General features: G+C 44.8%; 6 protein-coding genes across 9 annotated transcripts; 4 read left to right on the forward strand and 2 right to left on the reverse strand.

Annotated features, from left to right (window-relative positions):
• Positions 1 to 164: 164 nt before the first annotated feature.
• Positions 165 to 2,394, forward strand: LOC108029487 (transcription factor grauzone). Its single transcript, XM_017101755.2, has 4 exons — positions 165 to 348; positions 405 to 1,195; positions 1,278 to 1,472; positions 1,534 to 2,394. Exons 1-4 carry the CDS (start codon positions 232 to 234, stop codon positions 2,204 to 2,206), a joined length of 1,776 nt encoding a protein of 591 aa, XP_016957244.1. The 5' UTR covers positions 165 to 231; the 3' UTR covers positions 2,207 to 2,394.
• LOC108029486 (vacuolar protein sorting-associated protein 51 homolog) lies at positions 2,314 to 5,022 on the reverse strand. 2 transcript variants are annotated; one of them, XM_017101753.3, is made up of 6 exons: positions 4,848 to 5,022; positions 4,028 to 4,779; positions 3,332 to 3,968; positions 2,749 to 3,279; positions 2,585 to 2,697; positions 2,314 to 2,528 (listed from the first exon to the last, which is right to left on the reverse strand). In XM_017101753.3, exons 1-6 carry the CDS (start codon positions 4,926 to 4,928, stop codon positions 2,420 to 2,422), a joined length of 2,223 nt encoding a protein of 740 aa, XP_016957242.1. In that variant the 5' UTR covers positions 4,929 to 5,022; the 3' UTR covers positions 2,314 to 2,419. The 2 variants fall into 2 exon arrangements, 1 of the variants encoding a protein (XP_016957242.1); XR_006367631.2 differs by lacking the exon at positions 2,314 to 2,528 and having other exon boundaries at positions 2,749 to 2,868; positions 2,934 to 3,279.
• A 537-nt stretch (positions 5,023 to 5,559) lies between these two features.
• Positions 5,560 to 7,938, forward strand: LOC108029488 (protein lifeguard 1). Of its 2 annotated transcripts, none has more exons than XM_017101757.3 (5): positions 5,560 to 5,696; positions 6,158 to 6,183; positions 6,670 to 7,001; positions 7,202 to 7,450; positions 7,515 to 7,938. In XM_017101757.3, exons 2-5 carry the CDS (start codon positions 6,177 to 6,179, stop codon positions 7,872 to 7,874), a joined length of 948 nt encoding a protein of 315 aa, XP_016957246.1. In that variant the 5' UTR covers positions 5,560 to 5,696; positions 6,158 to 6,176; the 3' UTR covers positions 7,875 to 7,938. The 2 variants fall into 2 exon arrangements, with proteins under 2 accessions (XP_016957246.1, XP_016957245.1); XM_017101756.3 differs by lacking the exon at positions 6,158 to 6,183 and adding an exon at positions 6,240 to 6,321 and having other exon boundaries at positions 5,568 to 5,696.
• Positions 7,939 to 8,530: 592 nt separating this feature from the next.
• On the forward strand, positions 8,531 to 10,485 carry LOC108029490 (protein lifeguard 1). Of its 2 annotated transcripts, none has more exons than XM_017101758.3 (4): positions 8,531 to 8,729; positions 9,264 to 9,370; positions 9,688 to 9,789; positions 9,849 to 10,485. In XM_017101758.3, the coding sequence occupies exons 1-4, from the start codon at positions 8,711 to 8,713 to the stop codon at positions 10,353 to 10,355; spliced, it is 735 nt and encodes a 244-aa protein (XP_016957247.1). In that variant the 5' UTR covers positions 8,531 to 8,710; the 3' UTR covers positions 10,356 to 10,485. The 2 variants fall into 2 exon arrangements, with proteins under 2 accessions (XP_016957247.1, XP_016957248.1); XM_017101759.3 differs by lacking the exon at positions 8,531 to 8,729 and adding an exon at positions 8,811 to 9,209 and having other exon boundaries at positions 9,288 to 9,370.
• Positions 10,486 to 10,617: 132 nt separating this feature from the next.
• LOC108029494 (beta-alanine transporter) lies at positions 10,618 to 12,862 on the forward strand. Its single transcript, XM_017101767.3, has 4 exons — positions 10,618 to 10,813; positions 10,960 to 11,275; positions 11,416 to 12,477; positions 12,539 to 12,862. Exons 1-4 carry the CDS (start codon positions 10,701 to 10,703, stop codon positions 12,860 to 12,862), a joined length of 1,815 nt encoding a protein of 604 aa, XP_016957256.1. The 5' UTR covers positions 10,618 to 10,700.
• A 1,056-nt stretch (positions 12,863 to 13,918) lies between these two features.
• On the reverse strand, positions 13,919 to 15,546 carry LOC108029492 (transcription factor BTF3 homolog 4). Its single transcript, XM_017101762.3, has 2 exons — positions 15,382 to 15,546; positions 13,919 to 15,309 (listed from the first exon to the last, which is right to left on the reverse strand). Exon 2 carries the CDS (start codon positions 15,307 to 15,309, stop codon positions 14,800 to 14,802), a length of 510 nt encoding a protein of 169 aa, XP_016957251.1. The 5' UTR covers positions 15,382 to 15,546; the 3' UTR covers positions 13,919 to 14,799.
• Between the last annotated feature and the right edge of the window lie 333 nt (positions 15,547 to 15,879).

Here is a 15,879-nt window from a genome sequence, read left to right on the forward strand (position 1 = left end):
ATAGGTCAAAAAGTAGCTAAAAATACATATATAAATATTAAAGAAAAGCGTAATAATTGTCAAGACATTTTTATATTTCGAATTTGCCGGACGCCTTATCGATTAACGAGTTAATTATCGTTCGATATCGATTATTTCATCTGTGTATTTTTTGACTAGTTGATATACAGCCACACGAAAAGAGTCAATAAACAAATTATTTTGGTTTTTAAAGTTTTAATGCTTTGAAGCATGATTTGCCGTTTGTGCCTAAACAGCGTCAACGACTTGGATACAATACGGATTTTCGAAGACGTTGGCCTTTCCCTGAATGTGGCTAATGTGCTGGCCAAATACTTTTGGTTTGAGGTGCGTCCTTCCTTGTGTTGTTATTTTTGGAACTAATGACAGTGGTTATTTTGCAGCCAAAAAGCGATGATCCCATATCCACGGTTATTTGTTTGGCCTGCTGGAATCAAGTCAACGATTTTCACCAGTTCTATGGAACAGTTGAAAGGGCACATCGTTTGCTCACGGAGAGGTTTTCGCTGAAATCTGGCCAGGAGCAGGGGAAACCAGAGCAAGATGAGAACTTGGAGCTCCAGCAGGAGGGTCATTATGAAGATCAGGAGAGAGGCTTACCCGCCAGCGATTGCGACAGCGCTTCCTTCACAAATGAACAGTTCCTCAGCGATGTAATTGCTATGCAGAAAAAGCGAATGGACTCCAAGGTACTAGAAGTGGAGTTCATCAAAGGCGCATCAGAACATGAAACCGACCTAAAGGACCTCCGGGATCGCGAACCTTCACCAACCCTAGCCACGGAGGAACGTAGAGAAACGAGATCCACTACCAAAAGTAAATCCCACCAGAAATTCGAACATACTCTCCCACCTCCTCCAGAGAAGTCCAAACCTGGAATGACCAAGTCGAGGGCTAAGAGAAATAACTGCAAAGCAGAAGCAGCCCCTCAGAAAACCAAACGCTATGCGGACTATAAGCAGTGCATGCTGGATATCGATGCCAAGATCGCTGCCCACATGCGACTCACCTGCGACGTTTGCCACGAGGGCCAGGAGACGTTTCTGCTCCTCTGCAAGCACATGCTTCAGGAGCACTGTCGGAAGGGGTATGCCATCTGCTGCAACAAAAAGTTTTACAAACGCTCCTTTCTCACCGATCACATCGATCGTCATTCCGATCCGGAGAAGTTTAAGTGAGTGGTAATGTGGAGAAAGCCAATCTAATACACACACAGCAAGTAAGGAGCTCTTAATCAAAGAGACATTTTATTGCAGGTGCGCGCAGTGCGATAAGCGGTTTGCGGACAAACAATGCCTGAGGAACCACGAGCTGCTGAAGCATCATCCTGAGGAGGAAAAGACCTTTATTTGCGAGCAGTGTCCCAAAAGATATACCAAACAGTATCTTTTGGATCAGCATCGTGTTATTCACAAAGAGCGTAATGTTGTGTGCGATCTCTGTGAGAGAAGGTTTGTCATATTTCACTCATCTCTAAGTAGTCTCAAAGATAAATATGTTTCTCCTTGACAGATTTCCCAACCAATCCCTTCTCTGTACGCACGTCAAGATGGCTCACGGCAACTATGGAACAATGTGTGACATATGCGCCCAGGTCATACGCGGTAGAGCCGCTTTCCAGCGCCATCAGCTGGAGCACGCCGGTGTTACCGAGCCCAAGGTTCAGTGCGACATCTGTGGATCCTGGCACAAGAACAAGCACAGCCTCAAGAAACATGTGCGGCGTCATAATGGCACCGCTGCTACTTGCGACCTCTGTGGAAAGGTTTCGCCCAACCGCAGCGCCATGTTGAGCCACCAGCGATATGTGCATCTCACGGATAGGAAGCACGAGTGTGGCGTATGTGGAAAGGCCTTTAAGAAGGCCATAACTTTAAAGGAACACATGACCGTGCACACTGGCGAGGTGCTGTACAAATGTCTTCACTGTCCAAAGACCTTCAACTCAAACGCAAACCTGCACACGCATCGCAAAAAGTGTCATCCCAAGGAGTTCGAGGAGGCGCGCAAGGCACGGTCAGAGAAAAGAAAGGCTATCGATGAAGAGGCACCTAGTGCCTTGACTATCTCAACAGCCGAAGATGGAGGCGAAACCCACAGCATTTTGCTGGCCAACAGCGACGAAGACCTAAAGGGCGACACTATCGAGTTCACCCTCTGTCTAAGTCCCGGTACCACAGATTGAACACCAATTTTGTTTAAAAGAAATTTAAAATTGGCAGAATAGGAGGTGATAGATCCAGTTAAGAAAAATTAAACTTTTCTCAACTACCCATTGTCAAAGCATTCAAATTGTATATAAGAAACAGGCGTTTATTTTAAGATCCTTAGGCTGGCAGCGTTTAACAAAATATACGAATATTTTAAGAGGAATGTTGCTTGAGTCTTGGAACCGATACTAACCCCGTTCACAAATTATTTCCACAGCATTGGGCTCCATAAGCACAGATTCCAAGCAGCGTTGAACGGCGGAGCCAAGGATCTCGTCCAGCAGGAAGTTGACCAGACTGTTAACAAATTATTTTTGGGTACTCTAATATTATTATTAGAACATTCTACTTACTTTTCGTCGCTAACAAACCGCCAGAGATTCATTTGCAGATAGTGGGCGTCTACCTGAATCTGCTGCAGCCCGTATTTACTGAAAGTTCTTAGCCGTACACATTCTAGCAGGGTCTGCAAAGGGAATAGTCAAAACATCATCCCACTTTTTATGTAATTACATACTTTAAGACCAATTTTAATTATGCCCATCACAATCGACGCTTTGGTGAACTCCACCGAAGTAAAAATCTCAACTCGCTCCGAAAACAAGCGATGTATGTTGGACACGTAGCTGGATTCCAACTGGGAAGGCGTGTAATTTGACCAATTAGATCGATATTGTGGCTTGGAGGTGGAAGCAAAGTTACTGAAGTAAGTTTTGCGGCTGGAATCACTGCTGGCTGTGGTGCGGAATCCTGAAGCTGTGTTCGTAGCTGCCTCGTAAAGACTTGCCACCACCGTTTCGATACTGCCCAGCTCCTCCACCACGCGCTTCATCACCGCCCGCACGGACCGAGGTTCCAGACAGTTTAGCCAGTCCCTTGTCTCAACGCTCTTCCGCAGCATTTGCGAGATATTGGTGCCCTGCAGCCGTACATAAGAATCAAGAAGTGCCTGTGCCGTCTCCCGCATTTCAGCGCATATTTCAGTTTCGTGGGTAAGTGTTGCACTGTTTTCCGAGTCAATTTCGTACAGGTCATCCACTAGAGCAATCTGAGGATTTGGATTGTTAGAAAATTACCCATTAAAGTTTTGCAAAGCTTGCCAGAATGTGGACGCCCTGCTGCTCCAGTTCAAGACACGTTTTGGACAGCACTAGCAAAAGATTGGGTGGACTGGAGCTAGAAGCATCGCCGAAACCGCACATCACTTTGGCAATGTGGCGAAGAAAGCCTATAAGTAAGTTCTCCCGTATGCCCTCTACGCACAGAGTTCCCTTGTGCTCTGCCTTGATGTTAAACGACCAATCGGTACGCAGGAATATAAGCAAGTCCTGCAGTACTCCTCTAATCTTCTCCACCATGGCCACATACAGATTACTGATCAGATCAGTGAGATTTAGACCAGCAGCTGCATCGCTCTTGGCAGAAACCAGGGACAACCGAACCGCGCTCAAGCTATCGGCAAAGTGATCCTTCAGGTTTTTCGCATGAGCATCGCAGAGTTGGTGGGCAGCCGATATAATGATGGAAACTGTGTTGCGTTGAACCTCCAAACCGCGACAGATATTACGCATTGCTTGAAGGCGTCTATGAAGTCGGTCCAGAGCACGCAGCATCACCTGTGTGTCCCCATAGCCAATGTCGGATTCAACGCGATCCTGGACAAGAGTCAGATATTTGTCGATGTTCTGATTGAGGAAGACGTTTAGTTCCTGTAGTGCGTTCTCCTGGAAGTCGTCGCTGAAAGATTATGAGACTGTAAAACTAGTGCAGACTAAACATAGATATTTTGAACGTACCGTTCTTTATCATAATGCTTGGCCACAAACATGTCAAAATAGGAGGTCACCACCAGCGCCAGGTCGTTGAGGAATCCATCGATGCCCATGTCCACGAACTCGAGCATATCCCGCTCTGTCTGATCCTGCAGCATGACGATCTGCTCGTGCAGTCGTTTGCCCGCACAGGTCAGCATTTCGCTGGCCAGATCTGAGGTCTTCTCGTCAAGCTGAAGAAGCAGCTCCCCGATTTCAGTCAGCGACTGAGCGGTGTTCCCCGCTCTTTGAAAGTCCTTCCTCAATTGTTTCTTCAGATCAGCCATTATTGCGTCGCAATCTCGCTGTATTCCGTCGAAAGAGGGCTGCCGGCCGTACTGGGCAAAGACCTTCTGGGCATGCAGGTAATCCTGCACAGCCTGGGCGTAGTTCTGCTCCTCGATCAGGGATTTCAGTTTGGCTGGCAGGGTGGAGAGGAACTGCAACCGCTTGAGCAGCGAATGCTTCTCGGACAGGCGACATAGCTGAGACCTGGTTCCCTGCAGGGTTCCGGTAATTTGCTCACTAAAAGTGGTGATGGAGTGCATCTTGGTCATAAGCAGATTCACATCCGTTTCCATCAGCTTGAAATCGTCTTTCATCCGGCGAATCGTGTCCGTGGCGGAGATGAATTTATTGTAGTTCTCGTAAACCAAAGTCTGCATATCCGAATGCAATGTCTGGGTGTCCTTCACCACTGCCGCCTCCGTATCCATAATTTGCCTGAGGGAACAGTCCTAAATGGACAATTTATATGGAAACCATAAGGTAAATTATTGGGTGTTTAGCTAATCAAATTTTTCACCTTCAGCAGCCTTTCCAGATACTTTTCCGCATCGAAGCTGGAACTATCCATGTCGAAGGGATTAGCCTCAGCTTCACTCATTTCGCAGCCCGTATTTTCTCAGCCTAAATAAATAAATAACTCTAATTTCCTCTCCCTTCCTTTTGTTGTCGTCAGTGTGACCGCCGATTATACTATCTCGCAGAGCTGAAAAAACATCGACGATAGTATCGATTCGTTCTGCGGGCCAGAACCACCATCAATCGTTGGTGGTAAACGTGTGTACAAATAATCGACCTACCGATGATAATGCCGAAAATTGTAGTTATCGACTTTAAAATGTCGGTAGAAATAATACAATTTGCTCTGTTATAATTAAAATGTATATTGTATCTTTGCTCCTTTCAAAAACAAAGTTGATTATAAATTCAAAATCGAAGCTTTTATCGTTGACATGTCTAATAAAGTTAGCAGGGGTTTCCCAATCATTCCAATAGGCAGACATAGTACAATGTTTCAGATAATGTTGCTATTTTATATATTTATTTTATTTTATTATCTTTTCTGTAACTGTCGGAGAGTTAATAAACTGATGACAAAAAAACGTCAGTGCAGCAATTAAAAACTTTGAACAATACACAAATTCTTTTAAGATTTTGATTAGAATTTGAGTTTGTTTTTCAAACCAATCCTGTAAAAATATCTGCTTCATCAAACCCTTCTCAAAATTTCCCATTCCCTTCGATTGTAACACATCTGCGTTTCGATAACCGTCACAGGGCGCATCTCTGATAATTTTCAGAACAAAAACAATTATTCAGGAAAACAACTCATTTGTTTATTTAGATCGAACTACAGAGGAATTTAGAGGTAATTAGTCACTTGAGACAGAGTTTTCGGTAATGTGGAGGTCAACCATGGTGGCGGTCGCATTTCGAAACGTGGGCTTCCCGGTAATTTCGAGAAGGTGGTGAATGAGTGAGTCACCATTTCCCTACAGCGAACTGTGTGTATGTATTATTTGCGAGAGTGGGGCTCCAGCTGAACCAATTTAATAGCAGCGACTAGGGTAAGCTGGCGGGTCAACTTATATGTAAAGTCAAAAAACGGCCCAGCCGTTTTAGGAGTACCCACACCCACAAGCTTGGAAGGCACACGTCATATGGCTACAACAAACAAAACCTGGCAAACTTTGCCCAGCGCAGTACGCAAGTGCCAAATTGATTGATAATTAAAGTTGCATGCCACACAAGAGTAAAAAGCCAAAACTCTTCACATTTCTTGGTCGCTAATTGAATTAGCTAATGTTTTGTTGTCATCTGTCTTTGCAGGTACAAAGCCATCGAAACAATGCAAGGTGAGTGCGAATAGGACAAGCCCCACTAACCATATGTTTTTGGATCTACTCCACAGCGGTTTTGAAAATAGAAATCCCTAGAGCGAAGTCCGTCGAGAATGTCCTGGCAAAGTGTTCCGCAGTACCCCCAATACCAAGGTTCAATCTTTTGCCTTCTAAGCGAGTGTTCCTGCTTATCCGGTTATGATCGCATGCTTTTGTTCGTCCCCGAGGCTTATTGACACGTCAAGTGCCATAATTGCCCAGAGCCCCCCTAAGTTCTGATTCATTTCCATTACTTCTCTCCTAACATATAGTATCTGTCCCGTCTTATCATGGTTGTATGTACATATTTGCTCGAGATTGTTTCTTGGTTTACCGCATCTCTTCACGAAGCGAAGCGTTTCATTTAGATTTTACAGTTCTTGGTAGACAGAATACTGTAGCGGAAAGTCTTCGATTGCCTTCTCTTGATTGCGAACTGAAAGAAGATGTCTTACTCCACAGATCCCAACCAACAGTACAACTATGGCGGAGGCTATCCGCCTCAGGGAGGATATGGAGGCGGTGGATATCCGCCCCAGGGAGGCTACCCACCACAAGGGCCTCCGCAGGGTTACCCACCCTACGCCCAGGGAGGTGCCCAGCCCTATCCACAGCCCTACGGTCAGGGTCCTCCACCTGGCGGCTATGCCCCCCAGCCGGGATTCATCCAACCGCCACCGTCAGCTGGCGGCTATGGAGCCTACGATGATCCGGAGAGCCAACCCAAAAACTTTTCTTTCGACGACCAAAGCATCCGACGCGGATTTATACGAAAGGTGTATCTAATTCTGATGGTGAGTATTTACACTACCTTAAAGAAACTTGGCTGATTACGAAAAATTCGGTATGATTAAATTACATAAAACACGAAGAATCAACACTATTAATCCGACAAATTATGAAGATTGTATTATTTGTATAAATTTCCTGTGCTTGAACTACCTAAGCTGATTTTAATCTGTGCAAAATGTATTATTTTCTTTCTTTCTTTTAGGGTCAACTCCTTGTTACCTTTGGAGCTGTTGCGCTGTTTGTGTTTCATGATGGCACCAAGAATTTCGCGGCCAGAAACATTTGGCTCTTCTGGGTTGCATTAGCCGTGATGTTAGTTACCATGTTGTCCATGGCTTGCTGTGAAAGTGTTCGTCGCCAAACACCGACGAACTTTATTTTCCTTGGCTTATTTACCTTAGCTCAATCGTTCCTAATGGGCGTCTCGGCCACCAGATATGCGCCAAAGGAGGTGAGCACTTGGAATAATGAACCTAGAACTGTACTATAATAATCACATTTTTCTTTCCATTCAGGTTCTCTTGGCGGTGGGCATAACGGCTGCGGTTTGTCTGGCTTTAACACTCTTCGCCTGGCAGACCAAATACGACTTCACTATGATGGGCGGAATTCTGATAGCCTGCATGGTGGTGTTCCTGATCTTTGGAATTGTGGCCATTTTCATTAAGACCAAGATCATAACACTTGTGTATGCTTCATTGGGAGCGCTACTCTTCTCCGTTTACCTCATCTACGACACCCAGCTAATGATGGGCGGAGAGCACAAGTACTCTATCAGCCCTGAGGAGTACATATTTGCGGCGCTGAACCTCTACCTGGACATTATCAATATCTTCATGTACATTCTGACTATAATTGGCGCATCGCGCGACTAAGTTTTGCTCTATTTCCAAATATTATGTACAGTTTAACCACGTTAGGATTAAACCTGAAAACGAATATTGTTCCCGCGTAATCTCATTGGTATTTACAACCTCACCCAGTGCAGGAAATCTTTAACTAACGAATTACTCAAATACTTACGATCTATCTACTTCGCATTATGTTTACCGATTTCCTGTTATTTCTAGTTCGTAATATCAGAAAATTAACAAACTTATTTTCGGGATGTATGTATTATGTCTATTTATGTGTGGCCTAAGTTGACGATTTTTTCAAAATTCCAAAAAAACTGATATATGTATACCAAATGATATGCCATTGAGATACACAAACCAACAATAAATAGTCACGTGTATTTATGTGAGAATATATAAGAAACATAAATTGCAGTTGTTAGAACATAACATTAAATGGTGTGTAATAACCAAGGAATCCCGATTTTTGCAACTATGAATCAAGTACCGAACATTGTAACCCGTGCAGCGACACTGAGTTTAAAGTCAACAATAAAGCGCATCTATTTATTAAAGCCACAGACCCCCAGCATTGTGGGGCTTCCGCCAGTGGTTCATCCAGTTCAACCAGCCAGCCACCACCAGATGCAGCTTTAGCCTGTGGCGCGAGAGCAGCGCCGGTAGTTTGCTTACTTCATCAGTCTAGACCTTTATCGTCCACCTTCTGATTTATCATTGCTTAAGTTTACTTTGTTATCTGCACCACCACAACTAGAAGGCGGGGTGTTTTAATTTTGGGTTGGCCCCGTAGCATATTTTTGACCCGGCCACCTGTTCAGTAGTTCGTGTGAATTCCAGCAAGGCGCAGCCATAAAATGTATCACTACCAGCAAGGCAAGTACCACCCGGATTGGGCTAAAGCGAACGAAATTGGCTGCGGAAAAGTGTTTTAGATTAGATAATCGACTTGGCTATAGTATTTACTAGACAAATGCAGTGAGTTCTCTCTGAAAAAGACTAGAACAAATATCTCTCAGCACACTTCCATCTGATAAGACAGCAGAAAAGGTTTAGTATGTGGCTCAATACCGTGATTCACCTACTTAAAGGGAGAGTGCACAACCTTGTTTAAATTTTTGTGGTGGCAATAGCAGTTACTCACCCACATTAATATGTGAATCTTATCTGGAGTGTGAGTGTGGGTCTGTGATAAGAGTTAGGTACCGGCTAATCTCCAACTGTCGGCCATATGGGGACACATAGAAGGTTTCGATTCGCTTTCAATAAGCTGAAATACTAGCACGTTCCCGGCAGTCGAACATTACTTTAGTCACAGCGATTTAGCCATGAGCAGCGCCAACCACTTTCAGTACGGTTAGTCATCATATTAACTGTTCTTTCTCCTTGAATTGTCTTCCAACCCCACAGGCGATGAAACTGGCGCATATACAGATGCGGAGGCGGACAAGAGCTTTGCCTTCGATGACCAGAGCATCCGGAAGGGCTTCATTCGGAAGGTCTACCTGATATTGATGGTATGTTACGGGACATGAATGTTGCTGCTAGAAAAAAAGTCTAATGTTTACTGAAAATATGAATAAAACATCATTTGATCGACGCTATAAGTCACCTGAAACCTCAGGATCAATACTTGCTTATCGCTTGGAAATTTCTCTAGAAAAAAGACTACTTTCGTTGGCATAGTCAATAAAATTGAAAATATGCATTATCCTAAAACAAACCAAAAAATTAGAAAATAGTTGTATTGATAAAAATGTTCTCATCTTACGTTTCATTGGTTTATGTTAAAGTTATGGGTTCCATTAATCTATGATATCTTTTCTGTTTTCAGTGCCAATTGCTAATCACTTTCGGTTTTGTAAGTGTGTTCACCTTCTCGAAGGCCTCTCAGGAATGGGTGCAGAAAAATCCGGCTCTTTTTTGGATAGCACTCGTAAGTTTCTAAAACTTGTAAAAATTCCATTAATATTAACAAAAACTTTAATTGTGCAGGTTGTTCTTATCGTGACGATGATATCCATGGCCTGCTGCGAAGGTGTTCGTCGTAAAACGCCTCTGAACTTTATCTTCCTCTTCCTGTTCACGGTGGCAGAGTCCTTTCTCCTGGGAATGGTCGCCGGACAGTATGAGGCCTATGAGGTCCTGATGGCTGTGGGAATTACGGCGGCAGTGGCGTTGGGTCTCACCCTGTTTGCCCTGCAGACCAAGTACGACTTTACAATGTGCGGCGGAGTCCTAGTCGCCTGTCTGGTGGTCTTCATCGTTTTCGGAATCATTGCTATCTGCTTCCCTGGCAAGGTGATCGGACTGGTCTATGCCTCCCTCGGGGCGGTGCTTTTCTCCGTCTACTTGGTGTACGACACCCAATTGATGTTGGGTGGCAATCATAAGTACTCCATCAGTCCGGAGGAGTACATCTTCGCCGCCCTCAACCTCTATCTGGACATCATCAACATCTTCATGTACATACTGACCATCATCGGATTGTCTCGCAGTTAGACAAGTTTGGATGATACATAATTCCCATTTCAGTTTTAGAGATATTTATAATAATTATATGTGTCCAGTACCACCTGAGCCACGAAGAAATACAGACCGACTAACTGTAGCTAACCCTACGAAATAGAGAGCTCGCTTTGGTTTGGAATTTTGGTTGAAATCGGGGTGCTCAACTAGTTCGAACCTTGTCCACGCCGCGGTGTCCAATTAATTAATGCGCACGAGTGGCCGTAATGTAATTATGTCCAATCAGCCCCTGCAGCGCCGCCAGTTCCTGGGCTGGATTGGATGTGGACAAGGTGATCGTGGCCGTCAGTTGTGCGAGAGTCTGGCTAACGGGCGGACATGGATTTCGACGAGGTGCTGCGGGAGGTTGGCTCCTTCGGGCTCTACCAGAAGGTCATAATCTGCTCGGTGCTATTACCCGCCGCACTGCCCTGCGCTTTTCACGCCTATAGGTTGGTCATCGAGTCAAGTTTCTAAGATCTTAATCCACCCTAAACGATTGAATTAAAAGCTCTTATACGGTTTATAAATATATTCTTGTTTAGTTATGAATAAATTAGTTAACTCATTAAATCTAAATGGTATAATACTTTCTTAGCCAGTTGTTCATAGCAGCTACTCCGCAGCACTTTTGTCGAGTTCCGGAGCTGGAGCCGTGGACACAGGACTACGTGCACCTGGTAAAGAACCTAAGCATTCCGCGTAACCGCAATGGGGTCTTTGCCGAGTGCTCCATGTTCGCGAGGAACTACAGTGATATAGTGCGCTATCTCGAGTACCGTCCGCCTCCGGATTTGGTCAGTCAACGGGCCGAGGATTTGCTTAAGTTGCAGCCGGAACCAGCGCATGTGGTGCCTTGTCAGCATGGATGGCACTACGACAAATCCATTTACTCCAGCACAGTGGTTCAAGAGGTGGGTATCTACAATAAAGAATAAAGTAATACTATTTTGTGTAACTTTTTAGATAGCCGTGAGTTCTCACGATTAGAAGCAACATCATTTGCAACTTATATAAAGAACACATCCTAATCCCTAATATATTACCCTTGCAGTGGAACCTGGTTTGCGACCGTAGCTTCCTGGTTACCCTGGCTCTCGTGGTATTCGGTGTTGGCGGACTGCTGGGTAACTATGTATTTGGATACCTAGTGGACCTGTGGGGCAGGCGGCCCTCCTTTTACGCATACCTGCTGCTTGAGATCACGGCCTGCGCGGCTAGCGCCTTCGCATGGAATTATTACACCTGGTTGGGACTGCGCTTCGTGGTGGGGCTGACGGTGCCAGCGATCCTGGCCAGTCCCTATGTCCTGGCCATCGAGCTGGTGGGTCCGGAGAGGCGAGTTTTCTGCACTATCGTCTCAAATATCGCCTATTCCTTGGGCTTGGTGGTGCTGGCCGGAGTTATATACGTGATCCGCGATTGGCGGGAACTCAGCTTGGCAGTGTCTATGCCGTTGCTCATGCTCTTCTCCTGCTTTTTCGTGCTGCCGGAATCACCGAGATGGTTGATGGCGGTGGGAAAGACCAGGAGGGCTATGAAAATCCTCAAAGTGATAGCCAGAGTTAATGGAATGCGTGTGAACCGAGATTTTGTAGAGCGTCTGCAAAGGAAATTGGCTAGCACAAGAGCTTCGGAAGCGGAATCACCTTCGAGTACCCACTACGGCATTCTGGACTTGTTCCAGGGATCCAATATGCGTCGGAAGACCCTGATCATCACCCTCATTTGGTTTGCCAACACGAGTGTCTACGTGGGATTGAGTTACTATGCTCCTGCGCTCGGAGGCGATGAGATCTGGAACTTTTTCTTGGCCGGGGCTGTGGAACTGCCTACATATTTGCTGCTCTGGCCGGGATTGAGCTATTTTGGAAGGCGCTGGATTCTGTTCATCTCTATGCTGGTGGGCGGCGTTGCCTGCGTGGCCACGTTCCTTTTTCCGAACATCACGCTACTGCTCTACTGCGTTGGCAAGATGGGCATTAGTTCCTCCTTTGTGGTCTTGCCGCTCCTGGCATCGGAATTATACCCCACGGTGGTGCGGGGACTGGGCATGAGCTTCAGCTCGGTGGTGGCAATGGTGGGACCAATAGTTATTCCATTGATTAACCATATGGTATGTGGAATTGCGGCGATTGCCTTACCATCCTAAAACTCTCATCCTCTTTTCATTGCAGGGCCAGCAAATGCTTGCCCTACCTTTAATTGTGATGGGCGCTCTGCTGATCCTAGGAGGCTTCGCAAGTCTTCTGCTGCCGGAGACGCGGAACCGCAATCTTCCCCAGACTTTGGAAGAAGGAGAGGCAGTGCCCCTGAGTTTCCTCCTCTGCTGCTGCGTGGAGAGCGAGCGAAAACCCAGCAACATCCGGGTTAATCCGCAGAAAAGAATTTTGCCTGAAGCGGGAACACTGGCATTCCACCGCGCGGACACTCCTGTTTCTGGTAGAGTCGCTTGCAAGGTTGTGTGTAGCATTTGTAAAAAGGAAATGCGTACTCTTTAGTAAAAAGTTGTTAATATAGTGAATTTAATTAAAGATTAAAATTTTAATTTGATTTTATTTTGTGGCGGCTACAGAATATCTCACATCTGGCAACGCTGCCATTTTGTATGCTTGTATGAGTCTTACAGTGGTTGTGGACTTTAGAACTCTTTTTTTTATAAAGCAGTATTTTAAGAATGTATCTCAAGAACTGATGTGTTTTGTAAAGGGTGTCAAGTAACTATAATTTAATGTATTATTTTACCTAAAAATAATAGCACTTAATAAGTCTCTTTCATGCTTAGAATTTATTTTCAAGTAGTACCGTCAAAAATGTAGATTTTCATCCTTTATTTTTACGCCTAGACAATAAAGGGTTATTTTACAAAATTATTCATCATTAACGATGTATATATTTATAACCATGTATTTCTGAAACAGTTAAAAACAAGTTGGCAGGCCAACCGGCAATTTAAATTGGGCAAAGTCGGAGCAAACAAGGAACCGATGAGACGACTCCTAATAAACACCAATTTGAGTAGCCGATTTCCCAAGATTCAATAGCATATTTGTACTCGACGTGACCTCGTTACTGATAGAAACGGCACCCCTTGCATGAACTTTAACACGTTATTATGGTCGTCGAAAAGTGATAAGAAACCGCAATCGCTTGCCTATGCACATATGGAAACTTCAAGAAACATTCCGGTTGAACTGGTCTAATCGCAATTTTAAGCCAATTTAAAGGTGACTCATTGGGAGATTTTCAAACCATAACACACGAATACCAGCATAAGCATACACCGCATGTCTGTTCACCTTTGGATTTTGCCTGGTAGTTAGGATATCACGACAGGGCTAAGGTTCCGTTTGGAGGAGGACGGCCTAGCATCTGGGTTTTTAACTTATGTATTACTCCCAATGTCAACAAGTTTTGACTGCCGCGTGCTTTTTTACCTCCCCTCCCACCCTTAAAACCTCACACAAACGCGTTGCTATGCATACACACACAAGCTCACTCACACACGCCGATTATGCAAGAAAAATTAATAAAACAAGAAAGGAAATGCGAGAATATGGATGTTTCATATGTTTTTACAGTTCTTTTAATGTAATGCATGTATGATGGTCTAAAACAATAGTTTACAAATTATAAAAACGTTTTCAACAATTTTGGTACATCATTTTCGAATCGAAATCAAATAGTTGTGGTTTCATCTTGTTTACGTCAGGAATTGAGGATGGTTTGTGGTCGGGGTTACATCGAAAAGTCGGAAATTCGGGGAAAATCGTTAAGAGCTAGTGCTAAAAATATATTCCTCTGCCTCGCGACCTGGCAATGACTTCTTCTGGAGTGTCTGCGTTATTCCCCTAATCACCTCGCTTCAAATTCTTCCGAAAACCGTATATATATAGTATAGTGTGTATTACGAGCGCATATATCTATAGATACATCTTCTGTGCATGTTCTTGGTAGGGCGGCAAAAATTAGAATGTGTGTTGTTTGGACTGTGGTTTTTTGGTTAAGGAAACGTGCTTTAATCGCATTGGAAAATACATTTGACGGTTCCAAACTATTACTATTAGATTAAGATTGAAGGGTTCCCTTAGTATGTTAAGTATAGTTATTATGCTTATGTGTTCTGTTCAGCGCTCGCTCGGATGCCTTTATTTTTTGTATTTTAGTATAGTGTGTAGCATGACCCCCAAAAAGTGGCTGAAGGGAACACGAAGGAAGGCCCATCCAGGACAGAAGGCCACACTCCGTAGTGGTTCCGTCCCGATTGGGTTACGGAACTGGGAAGCGGTAGCTGTACTACGGTTGGTGTGATTCCGGCTTCTGGGGCGTGTGTCCTGTATGCCTGCCCCTTCGTTCTGCTCCCTGGCCGTATGTTTTGTATGTGTTTTTGTGTTCGGTGTGGTGTGTGATTTGTCCAAGTGGATGGGGTTGGACCCGCCTAGGCGGAGGCAGCCACCTCACCGGACTTCTCCTCCTTCGTGCCGGCGATGGCCACCTCCTCGAAGTTCTCGACCAGGTCGGGCACATCGTCGTCACCGGCATCGGCGGCCGAAGAACCGGCTGCGCCGCCGGCGCCGCTCTTGTTGGCAATCTCCGTGGCCAGCTTCTTCAGCTGGTTGATGTCCTGGGGGCCCAGTTGCGTCAGGATTCCGGGGACCATTTCGGTGATCGTCTTGTTCTCGCCATGACCCGTGATGGCGAACGTGTTCGTCGGCAGCGAGGCTTGGGCCTTCGGATTGTTGAAGTGGATGACGGTGCCATCGTTCTTGATGATGTTCACCTCCTCGATGCCGGGGATTGTGTTCACCGACAGCTTCTTCAGGGACGACTGCAGCTTCTTGTCGTCGGTGGCGGGCGTGGAGTGGACAATCTTCTTCTTGCGGCGGGGGGTTCCCTTGCCGCCAATGCGCACCTGCGCCTGCAACTTCTTCAGCTTCTCCGGATTCATCTGGCAAACGGAATACACACAAAATTTGGATTAGAAACACCCCAGTCAAATGCGTCACAATTTGATATTTACTTTGATTTTACTATAATTTAGCACAGAGCCTTGCCCGAAAACACGTGCGCCCAGTTGTAGTCAAATGTCAAAAAGAAATCGCCATGATAAAATGGCAAAAGCAGTATGTATATGCGAGTAGTACTGGTAGGAAGTACTAAACTTGGGTGTTAACTATCGATAGCTCACTAGGTAGCAACAATGGCGCGCGATTTTAATTTAGCTCAAGAAAATGTAGTACGTTCTTAGCAATAATATGAACTGGCTTCTATGAATTCAAAACTATTTTCTCAAACTTTCCTTTGTCAAATATTTTAAATCTTTTATAAATTATTCAACTTTTACTATTAAAAACAAATTTAAAAAAGGTGATTTTGAAAAATGCAACCCAATTGAGTTGCAAAGCGTGTGTCCCTTTGATTTTTTCATTTCGATTTCCTGTTTCCTAACTATTGCTGCCAGTGGTGTTTAACTTGAACCACTTTTTAATTTCTAAAGTCTTATTTTGTTATAATTGCA

This window comes from Drosophila biarmipes, chromosome 2R (genome assembly GCF_025231255.1).
Source record: "Drosophila biarmipes strain raj3 chromosome 2R, RU_DBia_V1.1, whole genome shotgun sequence".
Lineage (NCBI taxonomy): Eukaryota > Metazoa > Arthropoda > Insecta > Diptera > Drosophilidae > Drosophila > Drosophila biarmipes.